This window comes from Myotis nattereri (genome assembly GCF_964212035.1).
Source record: "Myotis nattereri genome assembly, chromosome: 3".
Classification (NCBI taxonomy): domain Eukaryota; kingdom Metazoa; phylum Chordata; class Mammalia; order Chiroptera; family Vespertilionidae; genus Myotis; species Myotis nattereri.
In genome coordinates this window covers 46,746,180-46,769,017 of record NC_138077.1, presented here as the reverse complement: position 1 = coordinate 46,769,017, position 22,838 = coordinate 46,746,180, and the positions used below count along the sequence as shown (strand labels likewise).

Sequence of the window (22,838 nt, the reverse complement as noted above, 5' to 3'; positions counted from 1 at the left end):
GAACCATACCTTTTTTGCTATAGAATTCCTAGTGGTATTAGGGTGCTCACACAGATGCACAGAAAATTCATTGAATGAATGCATCATTTCTTCCTCGATGTCCCCCAAAACCAAAATGTAGGAGAAAGAAAGATAGATAACGGGCCAAACTATTTAAGGGTTATTTCCTAATGCTTTTCCTCCTTAAAACTTATTGTGAGAAAATTTAAACATATAAAGATAGCCCAAATAATAGAATAAACCTCCAGCACCCAAGAATTATCAACTCATAACTAAACTTATTTTTACCTATATTCTCACTAAATCCTTACTCTTATTATTTTGAAACAAATATCAAACACCATTTCATTTCTCCTCAAATATTTCCAATGTTTCTCTAAAAGTTAAGAACTGTTGTGTTTTTTTCTTCACCCTGTCTGGAGTAACCACGTCACCCCTAAAAACTAACAATAATTATTTGATCTGTTATTTAGGTTTCCTCCCTGACATGAATAGAAAGCACTTGACTGCCTAAATGGTGGCAGGCGGTCACCAATGCCCCTCTATGATCACAGGCTGAGAGCTACTTCTAAGATTGCTTCCTACTCTAGCCAGATGCAATCAACAGTCTCTGGAGCACAACAGTTGTATATAACCAATACACTGTGTAACGTGCATCGTGAACCTCACTCAGAAGAGAAAATCCTAAAGACATTTGCTGCTGCTTTTGCTAGAAAGATACTGCTGACCAATTAGGACCTAGTGACCAACTAGAGCCTTAAAATATCAGCCTTACTCACATAGAATGCAATGTTTGTGAATAAAGAAAAAAAGGCAATAAAAATATATGGTTGTGCGTCCCCAGGATAATAAGAACATGTGAACTGCTCAAATGACATTCTTAAAACATGACTTTCAGTTTTGAAACAAATGAGTAGGTGAAAGGATTTCTAAGGCTTGGGAGTGCAAGCTCTGAGAAGCTTGAGTTGGGTGTTTTGCATTAAGGTGCCTTAGCTTGTTGTGTCATAAAGCTCTCTGTGCGCTCTGGATAAATGTATACCTGCCACAAAAATAATCACTGAATTCATGAGCTTCCTATTGTGGCTCATAAACATGACTTCAACCACAGATCTTACCTGTGCCCTGAAAGAACCTTCATCTAGGGGTGGTGGAGGAGGGAAGTTTCCAGAGACAGATGGAAGAGTACCAGGATCATCTAGAGGTGGAGGTGGGGGTGGAAGAAAATCACCTACAGAAAGAAAACACAAACATGAAGTTACTATAGATGCAATCTTATAAGCACTCTTCAAAACACACATTAGCTGGCATTTTCTGCTTGTAAATGGCATGTCAATTGGCATGATCTTTTGCCTTGCATAACAATTATTCCCTATCCTACTTCTTCTCACTTTAATTAGTAGCCTTAACTTTCTGAAGATTGAGGACCAGATTTGATGCTTCTAAGTAACATCAAAGCTACTCTATAGGGGTCAGGTACATTTAACCAGAACAAGGAAGGTCGTTGGGGTGGTGGATTATTGAAGTATATAAGACTTGATTTTTATTCACAACAAATTTTCTCTCAAGTAAAGGAGGAAAAAATAAGTACTCAAGTAAGGATAATAAAAGATGAAATTTATTAAGATGTACAAACAAACTCTCCTGGAAGCTAAGATGAAGGAAAACTTGTGTCCAGGTGGAGAAATGAAGGTTTACACCGAGCATTTAAATTGTTCCTGAAAATTATGATGTAGAAAATAAGTCCACTCTACACACAGAGAGGAATAAAGACATAGGGATTTTTAAAAAAACAAATTTAGAGCCTAAAGAACAAAGAGCAAGTAACAATACAGAATAGAGAAATGTAAAATAAACTAGTATGTTACAAATATTAGAACAGTGACAAAATAAGCTTTTAAGTGTGTTGTACAACCAGCAAAGAACTTGGATTCTATCATGCATGCAATGAGGATCCCTCCAAGATTTCTGGAAAGGAAACACTTGGTTTCAATAGGATTTACTAAAGACTAATCTAAAAAGTACATGCAAGGCAGATTCTGAAAAACTTGGGATACGAAATATTGATTTGGAAATCTATATGCAGTCCAGGTAGGAAGTAATGAGGCTTTAGGACACTAAGAAACCCCAACATTGTGACCAACAAGCACAGCACATAGAGTTGTTGGAAGAATATGCCTACTCTCTAAGATTTGAGGTGTCAATATATATCCAAGAACTCTGTGGATTTATGGTATAGAACCTTTTTTTTAAATACTCTGCAAGAAATTCTATTAGGAAAAGAAAATGCCCATTAAAATTGTTTTATTTATTTGTCCTTTTCCTTTATATTACATTTATTGGGGTGACATTGGTTAACATATTTCAGGTGTACAACTCCACAACACATCATCTGTATACTGTTGTATGTTCACCCAAGTCAAGTCTCCTTCCATCAAAATTTATTCCCCCTATCCCCTTCTCCACCTTTTAAAAATAATATGTTAATGCGCCTGTAGGTGTGGACAGAAGGAGAGAGATATGCACAGTAGGCATAGTCCTGGGAGTCGAATGTGTGAATAGGGTTTGAAGGTCAGGATGGCTGAGTGCATTCGTTCATTTGTTCATTCTACACACATTTATGAGGCACCTGCTACATGCAGACTGTGGAAGTCCTGGCCCCTCAGGGTGTACCATCCAGTGAGGAAAGCAGACACATTAGGGAACAGGCAAGAAGCTCTGGGCATATGGGAGCCATCATGATGTAAGAGGAGAGGTCCCCAGCCAGCCTGGAGGAGTCCAGATGCTTCCTGGGGGAGGAGATGTCTGAGCTGAATTTTGAAGTTCAGAGGAGGGAGAATTAGTATAGAAGAAGAGGGGAGATCTCTGTTGGTTCTCAAGCCTAGAGTGATGACAAAGAAAGCAAGAGGTGGGAGTGGGGCAGTGGAGGCAAGAGGCCACAGTCAGGGGAATGGGGACACAAGGAGGGATTGACCCAGACCTGGGCAGGGAGCTAGGTACTCTGGAGGGAGGAGACTATTAAAAAGGGGGTATTCCTTTAGAATATTACAAAAGAAATGCATGCGTATGGTGACAAATAATATGTGCTAAAGAAAGTAGATAACTACAAACACTTAAACCTCATGTAAAAAAATCATATCAACAGAGCCACTTTAAAATGGAGCCAGAGCTGCCATCCAGGAGGAACTGTCTGGCAGGTACTATGCCACAAATTTTCAGAATGTTAAAACAGGGCAAAATAACCTCTGCACTGTGCCTAAAGCAATGCTGTGTCCCAAAGAACTGTTTTCAATGATAACAAGAAAGCAGATATTATGACCACCTACTGATAAGTAGGGCACTGAAAATTTTAAATTGTTTAGAATTAGCATCACTATGTTATGTTATCTGCACCAATAGAAACACATTCCTTCCATTGATGTAATTGTTTCCTTTCCCTTTCTCATAAATACCATTGCCTTTGTCTCCTAATTGAAACATTATTTGGGCTTCTGCCTAAAGTATGCTTCCTGAATATCTCAAATAAATACCTGTTGCCATAAATAAATAAATAAATAAATAAATAAATAAATAAATAACAATATTTAGATGTGATGGGAAAATTCTTTATTTATAGATAAGTAGCTTTCCCTTACATTTTAGCAATTTAACACTTAGTCTTGGGGCAGCAGTTGCTATCACTCAGTGGGATGCTGTTGGATAGTACCAAAGCATTACAACTTAGATCTTTAGAAAAAGGACAGTCGAAATTGAACAGTGGAAGGATGGTAACTTGGACTGGTTGGTCTGAAACATTTTTCAAATGGTTCATGTGGGCTCCGTTTACCCTGTAAATAACAGTCTAGGGAGCGCTGGTTTCCCACCATATTCAGACTACCAAGCATTCAAACACTATGTTTATAATACTCTGCTTTTTGATCTCTTGCTATGCACAACATGCTAAGATGTTCATCCACTACCTCTCACTCCTACAAAAGTCTCTGATGGTCCTCAAACTTCAGGGTTCATTGGGATCTCTGGAAACTCTTATTCAAACATAGATTACTGGGTCCCACCCCCAGGCTTTCTAATTCAGTAGGTCTGGGGTAGGACCCAATAATTTGCATTTCTAAGAACTTCCCAGGTGATGTTGATGCTAATGGTCATGGGACCACACTTTGAGAAACACTGTATTAGGCAAAAGTAACACGTTGTTATTTCTACCTTAAACCCCATAGGATTAGTAAGGATATGTGTCATAAAGAAACATTTCTACTTCTCTTACCCTTCTGAGTGTACTCATTTCAAGAAATACTTTGTTCATAGCCTTATTAGGATTATAAGTCTCATAAACCTTTCTTAACGCCACCCAGTAGTTCTAAACATTGCCTACAAACTAGAGTTAACATTAAAGCTTTTCTATAGACACTGAAGCCAAAACTCCATCTCACCCAATTCAATTAGGATCTTGGGGGGAGGGGAGGGGAGTGCGGAGGAAGAGTCAGATACCAGTATTCCTTTAAAACTCAGGTGATTCTAGTGTACAACCAGGACCAAGAAACTCGCTTTGCCTTCATTTGGCCAAACACTGCACTAAAAAAATATTATAACATCTATAAAATTGTCACCAACTCCTTTGAAAAGTCATAATAATGTATGAGAAGAATGCACACAATGAGATCTTAAGTGATCAGCAAAGGAGATCAAAGTTGATGGAGACATGACAACCAAATTCTAGTTCACAGCCTAATTTTCAGGTTCAAATGACCTATCCAGACCTATGTCTCCTTTATACCCAACATTAAAAAACATTTCTGAGCATTTTCTTCAACTTCAACAAATCCTATTATGTCACAGAGAACTGTCAGCATTACACAGGACCAGAACCTAATGACTCTTGGAGGTCATATTACAAAGGTAGAAACAGAGACCCACAAAATCCACATGAGCACTTCAAATTTTCACAGAAAATTAGTCTATGCATACAACAAACTGCCTATCTCTGAGGTGCCTTCCAATTATATTCTTCTTGCCTACGATTCTGTCATAGAATTAAACAGTGAGGTGAGGTTGATGACTCTCCTGGGAGGGTGAAAAGAAACAGAAAAAAAAAGAAATATATATATTTAAATAAGTAATTGGTAAACAACATAAATCTAGACTATATATTCTAGGAAAAATTAGGCATATTTTTAAAAGCTCTACTGATAACTCCATACTAATAATCTGCTTTATTTTGTTCAGTTATAAATTTTGACCAAAGTGTTCAATTCTCCAAGTTTTTGTTTGTTTTTTGTTTGTTTATTTTTTAAACAAAGAGCATCTGTCTTAGATGCTTAGGTGGTAACTCTCCCAGAAAAAAAGCAGCTAAGTAGAATCAGCTGCAGTACCTTCCAACTAACAATGCTAAGCTATAGATCTTCAGGTTAGTGCACTAACCTAAAATGGAACTCCCAGACCCTGTGTATCACAGGAGCATGAACAAAACAAACAGGCCAGCCAAAAAGAACACAGCATCAGGCAACTGGAGCAGTGCAGTGATACATAAAATCTGAGATAGAAACATTTGGTTTTAGAAGAAGTAGTGTAATCTCAGACAGATGTCTACAAACCTGGCTTCCTCTTTACCCTTTTCCTCACCACTAAAAGCCTACCACATGCAAAATACATTTATTCATCAATTACCAGGTTAAATGGTTTACTCAAAGTTCACAGCTAGTGAAATACAGAGTTGGAAATGGATCCTTCCTCTGCTTTGGTGAAAAGCTAGAAAGGATCATGCTTAATTTCCTCCAGATCATCCCATATCATTCAGCTATGCTTAATTTATTATTATTATTATTATTATTATTATTATTATTATTATCATTGGTGCCAGAGGAAGCACCACTAGGCAGTTAAAAGGTGAGTTGGGCATATAAAGTATTATATCCCTGATTCCCAAATGCTACTTTATGTCAATTTACTTCAAAAATAGCCTGTTATGCATACTATTATCTTGAAAAGGGAGTTAGGAAAAAGTCCTGATAACCCAATGTATTTTTCCAAGCTATCCTCTCTAGTGCAGAGGTAAAATGTGAGTGAGCCTGAGAAGCAGATGTGGCTCGCTGGTAGTGCTGAGTTATCACCCACTGCAGTAACCTTAGTAACGTGGATTGGGCATACATGAAGGGCACATGAGTACAGAGCTTTCTATCCCTTCATGAATAAGAGCCCCATTAGAGGAAGAAAGAAATTATAAGAATTTACCAGCAAAGAAGATGGTAGAGTACTGGTTCTGTGTGATTGAAATGGAAAAACATAAGAGAGCAATTAAGCTCAAATCATCAATTAAAGTCTAGATGCATTTACTATGGTAAAAAGAAAAAGAAAAAAAAAAGCATCATTATCTTTCTTCTTCATTCAAACATCCACAAAAACCTATACACATACACAAGAATTTAGATTGCAGCTCCTTTTCTGCCTCATAATACAGCTCTCCCATAGCATCTGTAAACTTGACTGCATTTATGGGCTTATGACCACTCTCTCCTGGTTAGAACTGAAGCTTCTAACAAGTAGGACATGAATGTTCAAATCACCAAGGGGATCTGTATGACTTGCAGACTCTGATTCAGCAGGTCTGGAGTGGGCCTTAGTGTACGCATTTCTAACATGCCCCCAATGAGGCAGACATGGATCCATGCACTTCACTGGGAGCATCAAGACTCTAGGGCTCTCCTGGTTGGTTCTCTAACTTTCTTAAGTGGAGAATTTTTGGTTGTTTAAGAAAAATCTAAACTTTAAGGTAAATGTAAGTGAAATCACTTAGGGGCTCCTCAAATTAAGAATTTAAATTATGAGTGCACAAGAGATTGGGTTGGAAGACACACAAAAAAGTGAAAAAAAAAAATTATGGTGAGCAAGTAGTAAACTTTAAATAAAGACAATTTTTTAAAAAATATATATTTCTTTATTGATTTCAGAGAGGAAGGGAGAGGGAGACAGAAAAACTAATGATGAGAGAGAATCATTGATCGGCTGCCTCCTGCACACCCCCACTGGGGATTGAGCCTGCAACCCAGTCATGTGCCCTTGGCTGGAATCGAACCTGGGACCCTTCAGTCTGCAGGCTAACACTCTATCCACTGAGCTAAGCTGGCTAGGGCTAATTTTTTCATTTCCATCAATAGTGACTAAAAGAGAAAGGAAAAATGTTTAAAAGAAATGAGTACAAAATTTCAAGCCCCAAAATTTAATATACAAAATCCCAGTTCTTTCCTTAGGAAAAGGCAATGTCACCATCTCAGGATCAATTTCCTCACCTATTAAATGAAGATAACAATGTTCACTTCAGGGTGTCACTCTATGGATCAAAGCAGTTAAAACAGTGACTTTGAACCTTTTTAACCCCAAAACCATGACAATCTCCCTAAGGTGATTGGTTTATATCATGGTTAAAGCATTTTTCTCATGGATTAGAGGCTATTCATTACAAAATCAAGTATTTGAAGACTTCATTTACAACTAGAGGCCCAGTGTGCAAAACTGAGCAAGACCCCAGACCCACAGCACCGCAGCAGGACCCAAGACCCGCTGCGCCACGAGGCCCATCAATGCACCTCTGGGTGACTTGTGGTTTGGTCGTTATGGCATTACAGCGCTATGGCCTCAGGCCTTTTGTAATATAGACTAGAGGCCTGGTGCATGAAAATTCATGCATTGGAGGGGGCATCCCTCAGCCTGGCCTGCCCCCTTTCACAGTCCAGGAGCCCTTAGGGGTGGGAGGCAACCAAGAGATCAAGGTAAGGTGATGCCCCATCACACCTCTGCTGCTGCCACTGCTGGCAGTGCAAGCCTTGGCCTGCCCTGGTTACCTGCACCTCGGGCCAGCCCTGGGTGGCTGGGCAGCTGCCATCCGAGGTTTGCCTGCACCTTGGGCTGGCCCTGAGTGGCTGGGGGCTGAGGGGACTGAGGACTCCAGAGGCAGGCGTAGAGTGGCTAGGCCCACCCCCAGATGCGCCTGCCACCCTGGCTGGGCTGAGGGGACTGGGCACCGCCATCTTGTGACTGTGAATGCTGCCACCTTTGAGGGTGGGACAGTCAATTAGCATATGCCCTCCTTATTGGCTGTGGGTGCCACCAATTTTTGTGATGGTGTGAGGGTCAATTAGCATATTTCCTTTTTATTAGATAGGATTTTACCCTCAAATCTATTTTCAGTTTGCATTAAAACATAAAGACCACCAAGAAAACTACACCAGAAAGTACATTGAATAAAATATTTTAAAATGAAGCATTCAAAGACATATATACATATATTTTGTATCATCATGGAGTATCTTTTAGATGGATTCCCAATAAACTATTAACAGCAAGTTGCCTGTAAGAAAAGTATAACTGTGCAATTGGGAAACAAAAATAGCAGAGAAACTTACTTTTCTTTAGATAAATTTTTAATCTATGGCTATTTTACATATTTATAATTTTAAAATAACACATACAGACAAAACAAAAGAGAAATTTTCAGTACCTAGAAATGTGTCATCTATAAATGTTAAATATAACAAGGTTTTCAAAACCACCAGGAAACACTGGAATATGACAAAGGTCAATAAACCACTGAGGATAAGTCCCATTTAGTGCATGACCTCTGAGTCTTTGCAACCTATTTATTATGCATTGGCTATACCTAAAAATATAAAAAGAATTTCCCTGGTTTACTCAACATGTTTTTCGTATTAGAGATAGGGTAAAGTCCTTCCTTATTCATACAGCCAAAACCTATACACCATCTCAGTGTGAACACTGTCCTCTGTCCTAGAGAAGGACTAAACACTATTAATACAGCAGCTCCTGGATTCCCATTTTATTCCTGTTCCCTGAGTGTGCAGCCCCTTTGAGAACTCTCTGGGAAAAGTAACAATTATCAGGGTAAGGCTGGGCATTCCTGGTTTCCTGTCTTCACTGTCATCAAAATAGCAACAGCACATCCTCCCTTAAATGGCACATCTTCATCTGTAAATGAGAAGACATGTGACCCTGACCAAGGAACTTGAATTATTTAGTTCTCACACTAGATATTTTTGGAGTTCAGGTTTTTATTACACATAATTATATATTAGAAAATGAACCGTTCTATTTTTATTTTTTGCTGTTTAGCTAAAAAACAAATTGTTGATTCTGATAATACTTAATTTTCTGAGCAATGGCATTTAAATGAAAGGGCTAAGATTAAAAATAGTGATAAAACACCATATTGATGCCCTAGCCTGTTTGGCTCAGTGGATAGAGCATCAGCCTCTGGACTGAAAGGTCTGAGGTTTGGTTCTGGTCAAGGGCATGTACCTTGGTTGTGGGCACATTCCCAGTAGGAGGTGTGCAGGAGGCAGCTGATCGATGTTTCTCTCACATCGACGTTTCTAATTCTCTATCCCTCTCCCTTCCTCTCTGTAAAAAATCAATAAAATATATTAAAACAAAACAAAACACACCATATTGATGATGGCACAGGAAAACCAGCAGATTATATATATATATATATATATATATATATATATATATGGTCCCCAAAACAATGTTAACGCACTTTACAGCTGATAGCTCAATAGAAGTTTCTTTCTTTTTAGATTTAACCCATTGGAGTTAATAAATTTCAAAGTGTGTATACATTTTTGGGACACCCGGAATATAGGAGTGTTAAAGATAAAACTTTTCTCAAGGAAAATTGGCAACAGGTATCTAATGTCTTAAAAATATGTATACACTTCTATATAATACCACTTTTAATAAATTATCCTATTAAAGAAGTAATTGAAAAGTACACAGAGAAACATGTCAAAGCATCTTTTCCATAATAAAATATAATCAAAATAATCAGAATGTTCCATTGATTAAGTATTGATTATAAATCAATTGCAGTCAGTCAAACACTAGAAAATCGTGCAGTCATTAAAATGATGACATTGATCTAGATCTGACATCTATTCACTGACTGAGTGCTTTCTACATGTCAGGCATTATCCTAGACACTAAAGAGAAGTCAAACTAATTAACTAAATAAAATAAATAAAACAAAAGGTGCTCCTAGAATTTATACTCTATCAGGAGGAGAAGAATACTTAAAAGTAAATTAAAGATACTTAATATAGGTGATACATACTACATAGAAATACAAGGAGGAAGAGCCTGCGAGAGTGGTAGTGGATGCTGCAATTTTAAGGAGAAGGATTGGGAGGTGCCTCACCAGGGTGGCACTGTATTTGAACAAAGACTTCACTCTAGTGAGGGGATGGATCATAGAGTACCTGGAAGCAGAACATGAAAAACTTTCTTATATATTATCATGTGAGGAAAAAGGTGGGCTACTGAATGGTGTTTATAACATGGTTCTTTTAAAAATATACATATATATAAACCTCTATGCTGACAGTGGTTGTCTACAGCTTATGCAATGAGGAGTTGATTTTTTTTTTATTCCTTCTCTTTTGGGTTTAATTGTTATACAACGAATGTGAATTACAGGCATGCATTTATTAAAAAATCAAAAGGAAGATGCTTTGAAATGAAGGATAGAATCTACCCAAAACTAGTGTTTAATTTTAATGCACCACTGTATTTACCCAAGCCAAAATGTAATGTCTTCATCATCTTTCTAAATAACATAGCTTAAAATACTCTGAAATTCTCAAATTAAAAGCAAGAAGAATTACTATCCTAAAGTAGATAAAATCTCCCTGATTTTCAAATGGACAATTTCACTCTACTTAAGCTAATGCAGAATACCCTGGATCTTCATTGAGTTCAACAATCCTCATGTTTAACCACAAATTATGAGTCTGTATCAAGGCAAAACACCTTAGTACATTACATCTAACTATACTCTACTTCTTTATCACACAATGGTTTCCATTTGCTGAAAAACAAATTCTATTCCTCAGTCAAAAACATTGAAGGATGTTCTAATAATATACATTTAGGACAGTCTGGTTCTACAAATGGACTAAAACCAAATAGTATTTATGAATCCACTAAGTGTCATTTGTCTTACAAAAACATGGTGATTGCTACCCAAAAAACAAACCACATCATTGAATACCAAGTATGGGCATTCAAAATAAATAAAGCAATGAGTTAAGCCTAAGCATCAATCTTCTACCAGCTATTGAGATATCTTCAGCCCAAATACCAAAAAGTGAAATTCTTTTAGTTTAAAATGTAATAGTTAAAAAAAAAAAATCCATGATATGGACAGAAAATGAGGCAATAGTCCATAGTAACAAAAAATCTTAAATCTACCATTGAAAAAGAAACTGGCAAACAAGTATCAATGTGTTGAGAGACTTCCAAAAATACCTCATTATTGGGGGGGGGGGGGGCGCGGGGACGCAGGAGGAATGGTTGGGGAAAGGTCAATGGGGGAAAAAGGAGATATATGTAATACCATATGTAATACTTTAAATAATAAAGAATTTAAAAAAAACTCATTATTTTAGAGAATGGGCATGGCCTTGGGGTGGCTATTAAGCTTGAGGGAGTGTGACTTTACAATAAAACTTCTTTAAGTAGCTCATTTAACTTATTTCATCACTGCTATATCTAGACAGAGTGAACCATCCTCTGAGGTCTTAACAGTATTTATTTCCCACAAGTTATCTTAGAAATCCCTTCATATCCTCCATTACGGAGAGATGGGAATGGAGGAGGAACAAGAAAATGAAAAAGGGGAAGAAGAGATGGCACATACACAAAATCTTAACATGTTACTCCTTGAATTGCTGAAACATATCTGATTTTTAACTGAGGGTGTGCATCAAAATCTCATGGGGGCACTTTCTACTACTATATACAATTGAGCCTCACTGTACAATTCTTAAATCAGAATGTTTGGAGTTGAGACATGGACACAAGCATCTTGAGAAGCTTCCTGGATGATGCTGATGAGTAGCCCTGGTTGAGCATCACTGACCTCCATGACAAACAAACTAAGACTGAGGAACTATTCTAGATTAAAGAAGAGAAGGACACACAGCAACTAAAAGCAACCTGTGATGCAGGATAGGAACCTAGCTCAGAAAATGGATATGAGTAGGAAAACTGATAGAATCTGAATGAAATCTACATATTAGCAAGTAGTTTTGTGTCAGTATTAATTACCTGGTTTTGGTAATTGTATTGTGATTATGTAAGACATCAACATTTAGTAAACTAGATAAATACTAAATGAGAAGCATTTTTCAACATTTGTGTAAAGTTTTAAATTATTTCAGGATGAATAGTCAAATTTTTTAAATTTTATTTTAAGAAAAAACATCATTGACCAAGCCCAATAACTTTATTTTATAGATGGGGACATTTTCATTGTGGTAAAGTGAAACAGTCAAAGAATATAGAGCCATACCAAGAATCGCGAATCTCCTATCTTCTAGTTGAGGACACATTTACCATAGTCCATGGCAGATTCAGTGTGATAAACTCAGACCTCTCGAGAAAGAGGAGGAAACGTGTTCTGCCACTACAGCTTCAGAAGACTATGAAGAACAGAAGAGGGTCTTACTAAGTAGAAGACTTGAAATGGATGATCAGGAGCACATGGTGCATCTTCAACAAAATCCACGCCGAATGCACCATGGATTGGCCAGTAGTCTTAGCCTGAGGAGTAGCAGCAGTGGAATCCCCAAAAGCTTCCTTTCCCCCACTGCTGGAACCTGCTCCCCTGCCTCAGGAAACTCTTGAGGAAGAGTATGGCTATATGGGACCAGGGACCTTCTGTGATTTCTCCAATCTTCATCTTTTAGGCACAAATGCCTTCAAATTCTTATCACGGCAAAATTTTTGTTACTATTTATACAAAATGATGCCAACCATTACTCATTTTCCTTCAACCTTGCCATTTCATGGAGTCTGAGGCTTAGCAAATGCACAAATGCTTTAAAAATAATCAGACACTCATTTCATTTTCAAGATGGTTGTTTTTTGGCATGTACTTTTTTTTTTTTCCAAAGGAATACTGGAGCTGACAGGTACTTGCTCTAAAAATTTACTTCACCACCTGCTAGCTGAAATATTGCTTTCATGGATTTATATTGTATTAAAAGGTCACTGGCTGTTTAAGTCTTAAACTGTTTTAATCATTCTAAAAGTCTCTTAACAGTAAGAAAAGGAAGCTCAGAACAAACAGCAGCAGGGACTCTAATTAAAAGGACCAATTCATCTAATTTTATTTGGGGTTAATTATTCAGGATTCACTCTTTGATGTGTAAGGAATAGCAATTAGTAATTTTAGTGATTTGAGAATCAGTGGAGGTGTAATCAGTTAAAATGAGTGAGTGTTTACAACACAAGTTGGTGAATTAGTCTCTCTCAGCTGGAGAACAGGAACATTAGGCTCCAAGAGATCAAGGCTAAGGATTTCAGACCCTAGTAATAACAGTAATTTCAAAATAAAACACATGTCAGCAGCATCGAGCATTCTGTTTACTCTTAGCTATGGCAAGGCACAGGAGCTTCATGAAATTACCTTTAATCAGATCTCCATCTTTTGCCACTCTCTCCAATCACTTCCCTCTATTTGGCTCTTGCCACCATGGTAACCATAAATGCATCACATTAAAAGAAGCAAGTCTAAATGAACATACCATTTATAAGCTACTTGATATCCAGAATAATCATGGTACTCATTTATTTCATGTCTACATCTCCGATTGATGGTGGGGCATCTCCACCTGCACCTCTGTCTGGGTTTGTGCTCAAAAATGAATTTAGATACCCTAACCCACAGACCTGCTTACCTCATCTTGCATCCTCTATTTTTCTGTTTACTTCATTATAATTTTCTCAATCACAAAGGTTGGGAGAAAATCCTTTTCTCTGTTTTTGCCCCACCCATTGACATAGAGTAGAGCAAGCTATGTTAACTTACACCAAACTATTCAAATCCATTAACTGCTCCTCAATCCATCTCTGCTGCCACCAAAATACTTAATGTCTATATATCTCTTATCTACACTTAAGAAACACCCTAAAACGTTTCCAGTCTTACTAATCTAGCCCTTTCCAACTAATTTCATACATTGTTGCCAGACTGAAAACTCCCATTGGCCACCAAATATCCACAACAATCTTGAAAAAGAAGGGCCTTGTTGGAGGACTCTCCCCTTCCTGATTTCAAAACTCACCACAAATCAAAACATTGTGGTGCTGGCAAAAGGACAGATATATAGACAAACGAAATAGGATAGAGAGCCCAGAAATGAAACCTCATGCACATGGTCAATTGATTCTATGGCAACAGAAGTTGCTGGAGTCGTAGAGAAAGATGGTTTGGAAATACTAGCCCTTTGATTAAAAACAACAACAACAACAACAAAAAAAAACAAAAAAAAAAAACCCTGCTCCAGGCTTCCCAAGATGTACCAGGACCTCATGCTACATAGGCAGAATCCTGCAACAGTATGGGTCTCCTATGTGGAAGTGAAGAACAACTCCACAAGCTCAGTTCACCCTCCTGGAGTGTTCCGCTGCCTACATTCTTTGGGATCACTGCTGCAAACAGCAACACTGGGAGGTTTGCACTTCAGAGTACTTGCTTTTCCTAAGCCACCTACCCAGTAGTCTGACTGACTAGCTTCCTTGACTCCAAGAATTTGCTCCCTGACCTTTTGCTTCCCTGACTCTAAGAATTTGCTCTGTCAGGACTTTCCTCTCATTTCTTCATATCGGAACCCAAGCTATTCTTGGAGGCCCAGGTCACCTGCCAACTCTACACAGTGTTCCTTGGCTGCCCTTTGACAAAGGCATTTCCATACCTCTGACCCTCTGTAGCATTTTTAGAGTACATTCATAGTGTATCTTGTTGAGAATACAAGAGCCATTTTCCTTACTGTACCCTGTATTCCTGGAGGGCACATATCATGTATGATTCATCACTCTAGCCCAACAGCAACTCTTCAATGCCTCATAGGACTGAGAAGGGGAAGAGTTAAGAAAATATTTGCTAAGTGGGTATATGGATGAAGTATTGACAACTAAAAGTTGAATCCCTGCCCAATAAATGATTCTTTGAAGGAAGAAACTAAGAAAAGGAGTAGATATATATTTCAAACTATGTGTATGTATATGGTATGTGTGTGTGTGTGTGAGAGAGAGAGAGAGAGAGAGAGAGAGAGAGAGAGAGAGAGAGAGAGAGAGAGAGAAGGAAGAGAAAGAAAATGGAAGGCTCAAAAAGAGAGACTCAATTGAATTGAATGAACATACCCATGAGATAAAATCTACAAACAAAACACACTCTTGACTTGAATAGTGACTAAGAATCTACAAACAAAACACACTCTTGACTTGAATAGTGACTAAGTTAGGTAACTTAGATGAATAAAATAAATTGCACTCAGGTATTAAAATACATCACTTCCAGTCACACCTGAACCATTTACTAGCTGTGTGAACTTGGGCAAATCATGAAAATTCTGAACCTTATTTTTTTTCTTTGTAAATGAGAACAACAGCACTTGTCTTTATATTGCCCAGGGTAAATTTAAGAATACTTTTTAAAAACACAATGTCCTACATAAAGTATTTTTATTGTGAGATGATTCTCTATGAGACTTAACCATAAACTTTCCTTCACTTTTAGAAACTCAAATACAAAATGTAATCATTCACTGAGCATATGCTATAGTCTTAATATGGCTCCTCACATACAGTGGTTCCAAAGAGTTGGGGTAAAGACAAAGAGAGACAAAAAATGTAAGAGTATAATAAAACAATAGAAAATGAAGTCCTAACCAAATAAATAAATATTGTGCTCTCCCCAGAATGTTTAGAAATCTTGGAAAGAAACCACAGAAGGAGCCCTGGGGTGGCACTAACTTGGCACATCAAGTGGTTCTGCAACTGATTAACCCGACATTTCCTTGGGTCTGGGAGTATTACTGGGTCACTTTTTCTTTAATGGACAAACTGTTCTTGAACACTTTGTAAGACATAAACAAGCTATTGTGAATGAATCAATCAAAGAGGACAGTTTTGTCCTCAAAATCCAGTGAATTTGCCAAATCAAAACAACCACCACCACAACGAGGCAGTCAGACAAACAAGAACATCCCAAAATCCCAATGCCCTTGCTCAGCTCTGGATTTGCTTTGCCAATGCTACTCTATAAATCCACACCCCCACATCTGCAATGGGCAAATCCCACTCAGTAGCAACTTTCAAAAGGCCTCCAAAATCTATTGGATGCTTATCTTCCATCAACTGATATTTTCTGAATTAGAAGAGAGAATTCAACAAGTAATCTCTCAAAAATCAAGTTCTGTCTCTAGGGAAGCACTCCAAGAAAAACCTCATTCTTTGTATTTCATTCACTTCACTTTCTTTACTCCCTCAGATTAGGAAGTCACGTGATTGAAGACAGTCCCAAACGCAAAGTTTGTGACATGTTCTGGGCAGAAGTTCAGGCACCTTGTTATTTTAGCAGACCTGATCTGGCTGCCCAAAGACATAATTTAGCTGAGTGAGGAACTTGTCCCCTCCCCCTGCTTCATTTGGCCAGCTGCCTGGGAAGGTCTTTCAGTCCAAGGCAATGGATTTATTGCTCCCTTTTATTTCTCCAACAGTAGTTCCAGTCCTCTGAATTTCAAGTTCAGTGAGCTCAGCCTTGGCATCCAAGGATCTCATGTCTCATCCTTAAGAGCATTTGTCCCAGGTCTGTTTGCCAAGGACATGGTGGCAGTTCCTTTCCTGGCTCTTAAATCTGCAAAATTATGCTTCTTCTTAAAAACAGACACATCCCATCACTTGCGTTACCACTCCAAGTCCTACAGGGACTGTCATGGCTTAACTGACACTAATGGTAAACTCACAAAATTATCAGAGTAGAAGGGAATTAGAATGGAATAAGAAGCTGTGCTAGACTTCAGGTCAGCAAACAATGGCCAAATTGTCAAATCCATCTCATTTCCTGTTTTTGTAAACAAAGTTTTATTGGAACACAACTACAGTCATTAAAATATAATAATCCATGGCTGCTTTTGTGTTCTGTTGGCAGAATTGAGGCTTTCTGACCAGCAAACATTAAAATATTTTCTGGTGGGACTTACAAAAGTTTGTCAAATCTGATCTAGTCTATAAATTCATTTTATATGTAGAAGAATGTTCAGATTTAGTCTGATTAAACAATGTTCCTATGGAATAAGTACAATTTTCAAAGCACAGTAACTAGGGCAGTGCTGGGGATATGGTACATATATCCACAATAAATACTGGTTATCTCCAGTGTCTTACAATAAATTTTATGTTCCTTCAAAGTGGAATAGTGCTAAAATTATTTTTTTAAAACAACATTGTTGCTCTTGAGAAATCCATTGTCTAGAGGACAGAAATATAAACAGATAATTTCAACATAGTATTTTGTGCATTAGTTTTCTATTGTTGCTGCAACAAATTAACATACACAATTATTTAAAGCAACACAAATTTAATATCTTACAGTCCTATAAATACTAAGGCTTTCATGGGTATCAATGTGCTAAGATCAAGGTGTAGGCAGTGTTGCATTCTTTGCAGGAGACGCTAAGGAGAATGCATTTTCTTGCTTTTTAAATTTCTAAAGACTGCCATCACTCCTTGGCTTATGCCCACCTTGTTCCATCTTCAAGGCCATCAAAGTTATTGAGTTCCTTTTCACATTACATTGCCTCAAAGTCTTCTTCTTTCTCCACTGTTCACTTCCAAGGACCCTTGTGATAACGTTGGGCCCACACAGATACTCCAGGATATTTCCCTATCTTAACGTGAACTGATTTAGCAAACTTAATTCCATCTGCAACCTAATTCCCCTTTGCTGTGAAGCCAACATATTCACAAGTTCTGGAGACTAAGGCAAGGACATCTTGGAGGTGGGGGAGGCGTTAGGGACTACTGTGCTCACCACAGGTGCCATAAAGAAGGGAAGTGTGCACAGTGCTGTAAACCTCAAAGGACAATTCATCAGTACAGGGGCATGGCCAAACAAGAGCAAGAATTCTTTCACAGTACAAATTTTCTGGAGTTTCCCATAATTTTCTAAAAATCCCATCATATTTCAGCATATTTTTTTAAATTTAAATAAAAAGGAAGACTAGCAACCTGCCCACACAGAACACAGCCAAGGCCTAGAGAGAGTTAGGCCTTTTGCATCCTTCATCTCTCTTAAGTTCATAAACAGGATGAAATGTGTTAGTGCAGCATTTTTGTGATGGTCTACGTGCCAATGCATTAAAAAGTGGGGAAGGGATATTAAAATCTATTTGAGAAAAATAAATGTTATGAGTTCATCAAAAAATGGGAGCATTAGACAGCATATACCTGAGATGATGAAAACATTTCATTTCAAGTATATTTAGCTCTTCAGACAAAAATATAACTGAGACTAAATGGCATAAAACTATGAGCTTTCATAGCTTTTACGATGTAGAAAACATATGTTTATTTGGGAAAAAACATGAAATGCTTCACAGGAAAATTAATAAATAGAGAGAGAGATAGTGGAATTGCACTTGTAAATTCTGAGTCACAATAGTGAAAAGTATATTGCCTGGCTTGAGAATGCATGCATGCCCAATAAGTGGAATTATGCATGTAGAGGCAAGAAGACTACTTCACGAGAATATCATAACAGAGATATAAGCTTCATTAATTCCAGAAACACAGAAAATGGATTGTAAGGGCCCTTTCAATACTGATAGTTTATGATTCCATGATTCAAAGTACAAGGGCCAATTACTGAAAATAACAGACTCAGCTTTCTTTTTAATGGGTATACTCAGAACCCCCACCACATGCCATGAAGGGACAGTTATCCTAACAGCAAATAGGTGCTTCCCAAGGACAGGATGTAAAAGTATTCTCTAGGCAAGATCAGGCAAAAAACAACTTGCAATGTGGATAATACCTCTGTCTGACCTAAACTCTCATGTCTCACCGCCCCATTAAAAATGAAGCTTTTTATATCCAGAATGTCCCCCAAAGCTCTATTCTTTCCACTCTCAGGCCATAATTATTCAGAGAACAAAATGGGTGCTCACCTAGGGGTATGAAGGGGAGCACCTAGGCTGTCAATTCTTGCAAATCCTACCCTCTCTTATATCTGTAAACTTGCTTAATGGAAATAGCCTATTCCCTTTGACTTAATAGGTGTAAAGATCTAGTAGAAAGGTTTCAAAATATATGAGAACTTCCCAACCTGGTCCTTGTTAACTGAGATGGAGGTGATGCAACAATATTTCTTAAATTAAGGTGTACACATTTCTACCCTTTACAATAAAAACCAAGTAAAATACCAAATTACCAAGACGGAAAATTCCCACCGTAAACAACTAGAGCTACCCAGGAGAGAAAAACAAGACATCCAGTCACAAGAGCTAAATGCCCTCCTGTTAAGAGAAAATATTCACACATTCCCACGCAGAACTCTTTCCTTGTGAATAGAGCTAAAGGTTAAGGAAATAGTTTGATAGAGACATTATATTACCTAGACAAAACTGAACCAGATTATGTTTGTTTATTAGATTGTGGCTTTAGACACATTGTTCATTACTAAGAGCTCTTGACATGAGCAGACACACACATTCTTTGGAATGAAGGCTTTTGTGAGAGTATTTTATGGTACTTAGACTCCTGAAAAGACTTATAAAAGCTGTCACACCAGAGGATTAAACTCAATCTTTGGGGCTACCACATTAGGAGGGTCCAGTTCACTTCACACAGCCTTAACTAGGACATGTGAGCTTTCTTGGACATAACAGCAAGTGGTTCCAACTCATTCTTTGTGGAATTTCTCATGTTACCCCCACCCACAAAGCAAACACCAAATCCTGAGTGCAGATGGATGGAAATGAGAACAGAGAACTCTAGAAATGGAATTCAACTACAGCTCATTTCAAATGTCACTGAAGGGGAAATATACTCTTGGCTTTATTTTTATTTAAATTTCAGTCAGGAGCATTTGTAAAATAATAAATGAATTTCCATTCTGATTCCATATTTTCCTAACTGAATAAAAGATCACAGCATCCACTTGGGTTCTTGTTTGTTTTCATTTGTTTGTTTTCAGTGTAAGGGCTTTTGAAGCCTTGATTTGAATCTGAAATTAAACCAGTGTGTAGAATTCAAAGTCTCATTTTAAGCTTTCTTAACATTTAAGGGACACTGAATAGCAATTCATCTCCAACCAACAGATGTATAAACATGAGAAGGCCACATGTTCCTAGAAACAGAAAAACTTCCAACACTTCATTCAAACACCTGCACCCTTTTTTCTCTAATGTTTAAGGTGTTGGGCTGTGGCATGCCTCTTTATCCCATCAGTTATAAAATAGGTATAATAAGTATTGATCTATCCTTGTAGGCAATGATTTCTCTACTTTGCTGTTCGAATATTATCAATGAAATCATTTGTAATCATGATATCACAATGTTTGCTCAATCATCATTATCTTTTAAAGATTATTTGCATTAAAACTTACAGGAACTAATAAACGATACCTCAATACTTGTCTTTCCATTTTCCTAAATCTTTAATTTGTAGAATCAAGTAGATCAACATTGTACAATGGAACTTTCTACAATTTTGGAAATGTTCTCTATTGTGTCAATATCCACATGTGTAGCTATCAAATGCCTGTGGGTTTTTTTTAAGTTTAATTAATTGAGATTCTAATTCAAATTTGTGACTATAGCAATAGGCCTCGAAGATTTAGACATATTAAACTAAAATAGTTTGTTCCACTCCCATCCCCCCTAAAAGAAGTAACTACTAAAAAAAAAATCCAACTTGGCTATCTGATTCAAGATTTCAATAAGTAACTTAGACCATGTCAAAGATTTTAGAGTAAGACCTAAAAACATGAGTACACATGTGCATTTCCATTTACATAAATAGAGCAGTACTTTGGGAAGAAGAATTATGCCTTACTGTCCCTCAAAACTCCAAATGGGATATGTGTCAAACACTTACAAATGGGCAATTGTGAATGGGAACAGTTTTCTTAGCATGTTCTGGTATAATGTAAAGTAAAAGGCAGCACAGTGAAAAGCCCCAGTTGTGTGCTGGCTCTGCCATGGACTTGCTGCAAACCTGGGACAGATCAGTACACAAGACAGTCCTCATGCTTCATAAGGATGTTATGGTGACAAAGTTACAGAAAGAATGTAAAAGTTTCTTATGAAAGCCTAGTATAGCAGAAACCGGTTTGGCTCAGTGGATAGAGCGTTGGCCTGTAGACTTAAAGGTCCCAGGTTCGATTCCGGTCAAGGGCATGTACCTGGGTTGCGGGCACATCCCCGGTGGGGGATGTGCAGGAGGCGGCTGATCGATGTTTCTCTCTCATCGATGTTTCTAACTCTCTGTCTCTCTCCCTTCCTATCTGTAGAAAATCAATAAAATATATTTTTTAAAAAAGAGAGAAAGCCTAGTACAGAACAGGCAATAAACAGAAATTGAATAAAGTTTCCTCTCCATCTCACCATAAGGTTAGATGAGCAAGTGGGTTGCACAGCTGCTAAAGTTTCTACTCAGGTCCTATCCTAGCTATGACTAGTTAGCACTTGACTCATGTCCTGTGGCTCAGAGGAGGGAATTTAATAAAATTAAGTTGAGGAGAGCTGGATTCTTGAGAGTCCTTTTTCTTTTTAAAGATATGGTAAAGATGGTTAAAGAAAACTAAAATAAAATTAGCAGTGGAATCATGTTTATATGAGAATAGACAGGAATGAATGTAGCAAAACATTCACGCATACACACTAAATATATAGTAAGAGATAGCAAAATTAATAAATAAAGGTACAATTGGAACAAAAATGAAAATAAACACCCAATAAGGTAATACATACATTCACTTATATAGAAAGCTCACACAAATTGTCTAAATACACTAATACAACAACATGGAATTTTTTTAAAACCAAGTCAATAAAAAGGACACACATGTGATAGAATACACTGTTAGAAACCCTGACAGTGATTTTTCTGAGGACCCCTTACCATTGACATTGCATTAACAACTTCTTTCAACAGTTCTTCATAAGATAGGGTGTCAAATACTCTCTCCCTAATCTGGCTGGTTTTCTCTGGATGACAGAGAAAACTATATTACAGTGAAGTACTCAGAATTAAATACCTCATCTCCCAGTTGAAGTGTGGCTGGAGGAGAGTAAACTTAGACATAAAGGGAACTCCATACCATTAATGGCCACCCCTTGCTCTGTATTGCTAATTCACATCAAGTTTGACGAAGGGGCACACTCCATGTCAGGCATCACCAAGTGGCTCTTTATCATCTTAATCATACTCTGGGTTTTCAACACATTACCAATATTCTTTTCAAAATAAAAGTTTAGAAATAAAACTTAAATATATGGTTTTAGAAACTAAAAATGTGGTTTCTTGAAATTTTACCATGGTTTATAAATAATAAATTGAAGAATCTGGAATGGTCTATTCCCCCACAGTAGGAATAAAATCAATGCTGATTTGGGGGTAAAGGATTAAGGAGAATGTTGTTCCAATCATAACTGGATGTGGAACAAGTCAAATATTCTGCAATGAGCAAAGCCAAGTTTTCAAGTCCTACTCTCTCCAGGAGGAAATGTTTAATATGGAGATCAATCATTTGAAGTCTTCAAGGGCTAAAGCAGAGAAAATACTTAAAGGGTTATCTTGTCCTATGGATGACACTGAATCAATCATAGAGAGGTCCTTCTCAAGGGCAGATAGATGACTTGTGAGGAGAGTGTTACGTAGCTATGATAACTGCATTCCAACCCCAGCCAAGTCTAAGAACTATATACCTTTTGTTTATGAATTTTATGCAGATGCAAAAATAGGAAAGGCAGACATATACAAGAAA

The 22,838-nt window shown here is 37.5% G+C and overlaps 1 protein-coding gene across 5 annotated transcripts in view; it reads right to left on the bottom strand.

Annotated features, from left to right (window-relative positions):
* Positions 1-22,838, bottom strand: part of LPP (LIM domain containing preferred translocation partner in lipoma) — a 654,879-nt gene that overhangs the window by 358,684 nt on the left and 273,357 nt on the right. For all 5 annotated transcript variants that reach the window (XM_081087023.1, XM_081087021.1, XM_081087025.1 and 2 more), the window contains one exon: positions 1,116-1,228. In XM_081087023.1, coding sequence (XP_080943149.1) covers positions 1,116-1,228 — 113 coding nt within the window. The remainder of the gene's footprint in view (positions 1-1,115; positions 1,229-22,838) is intronic.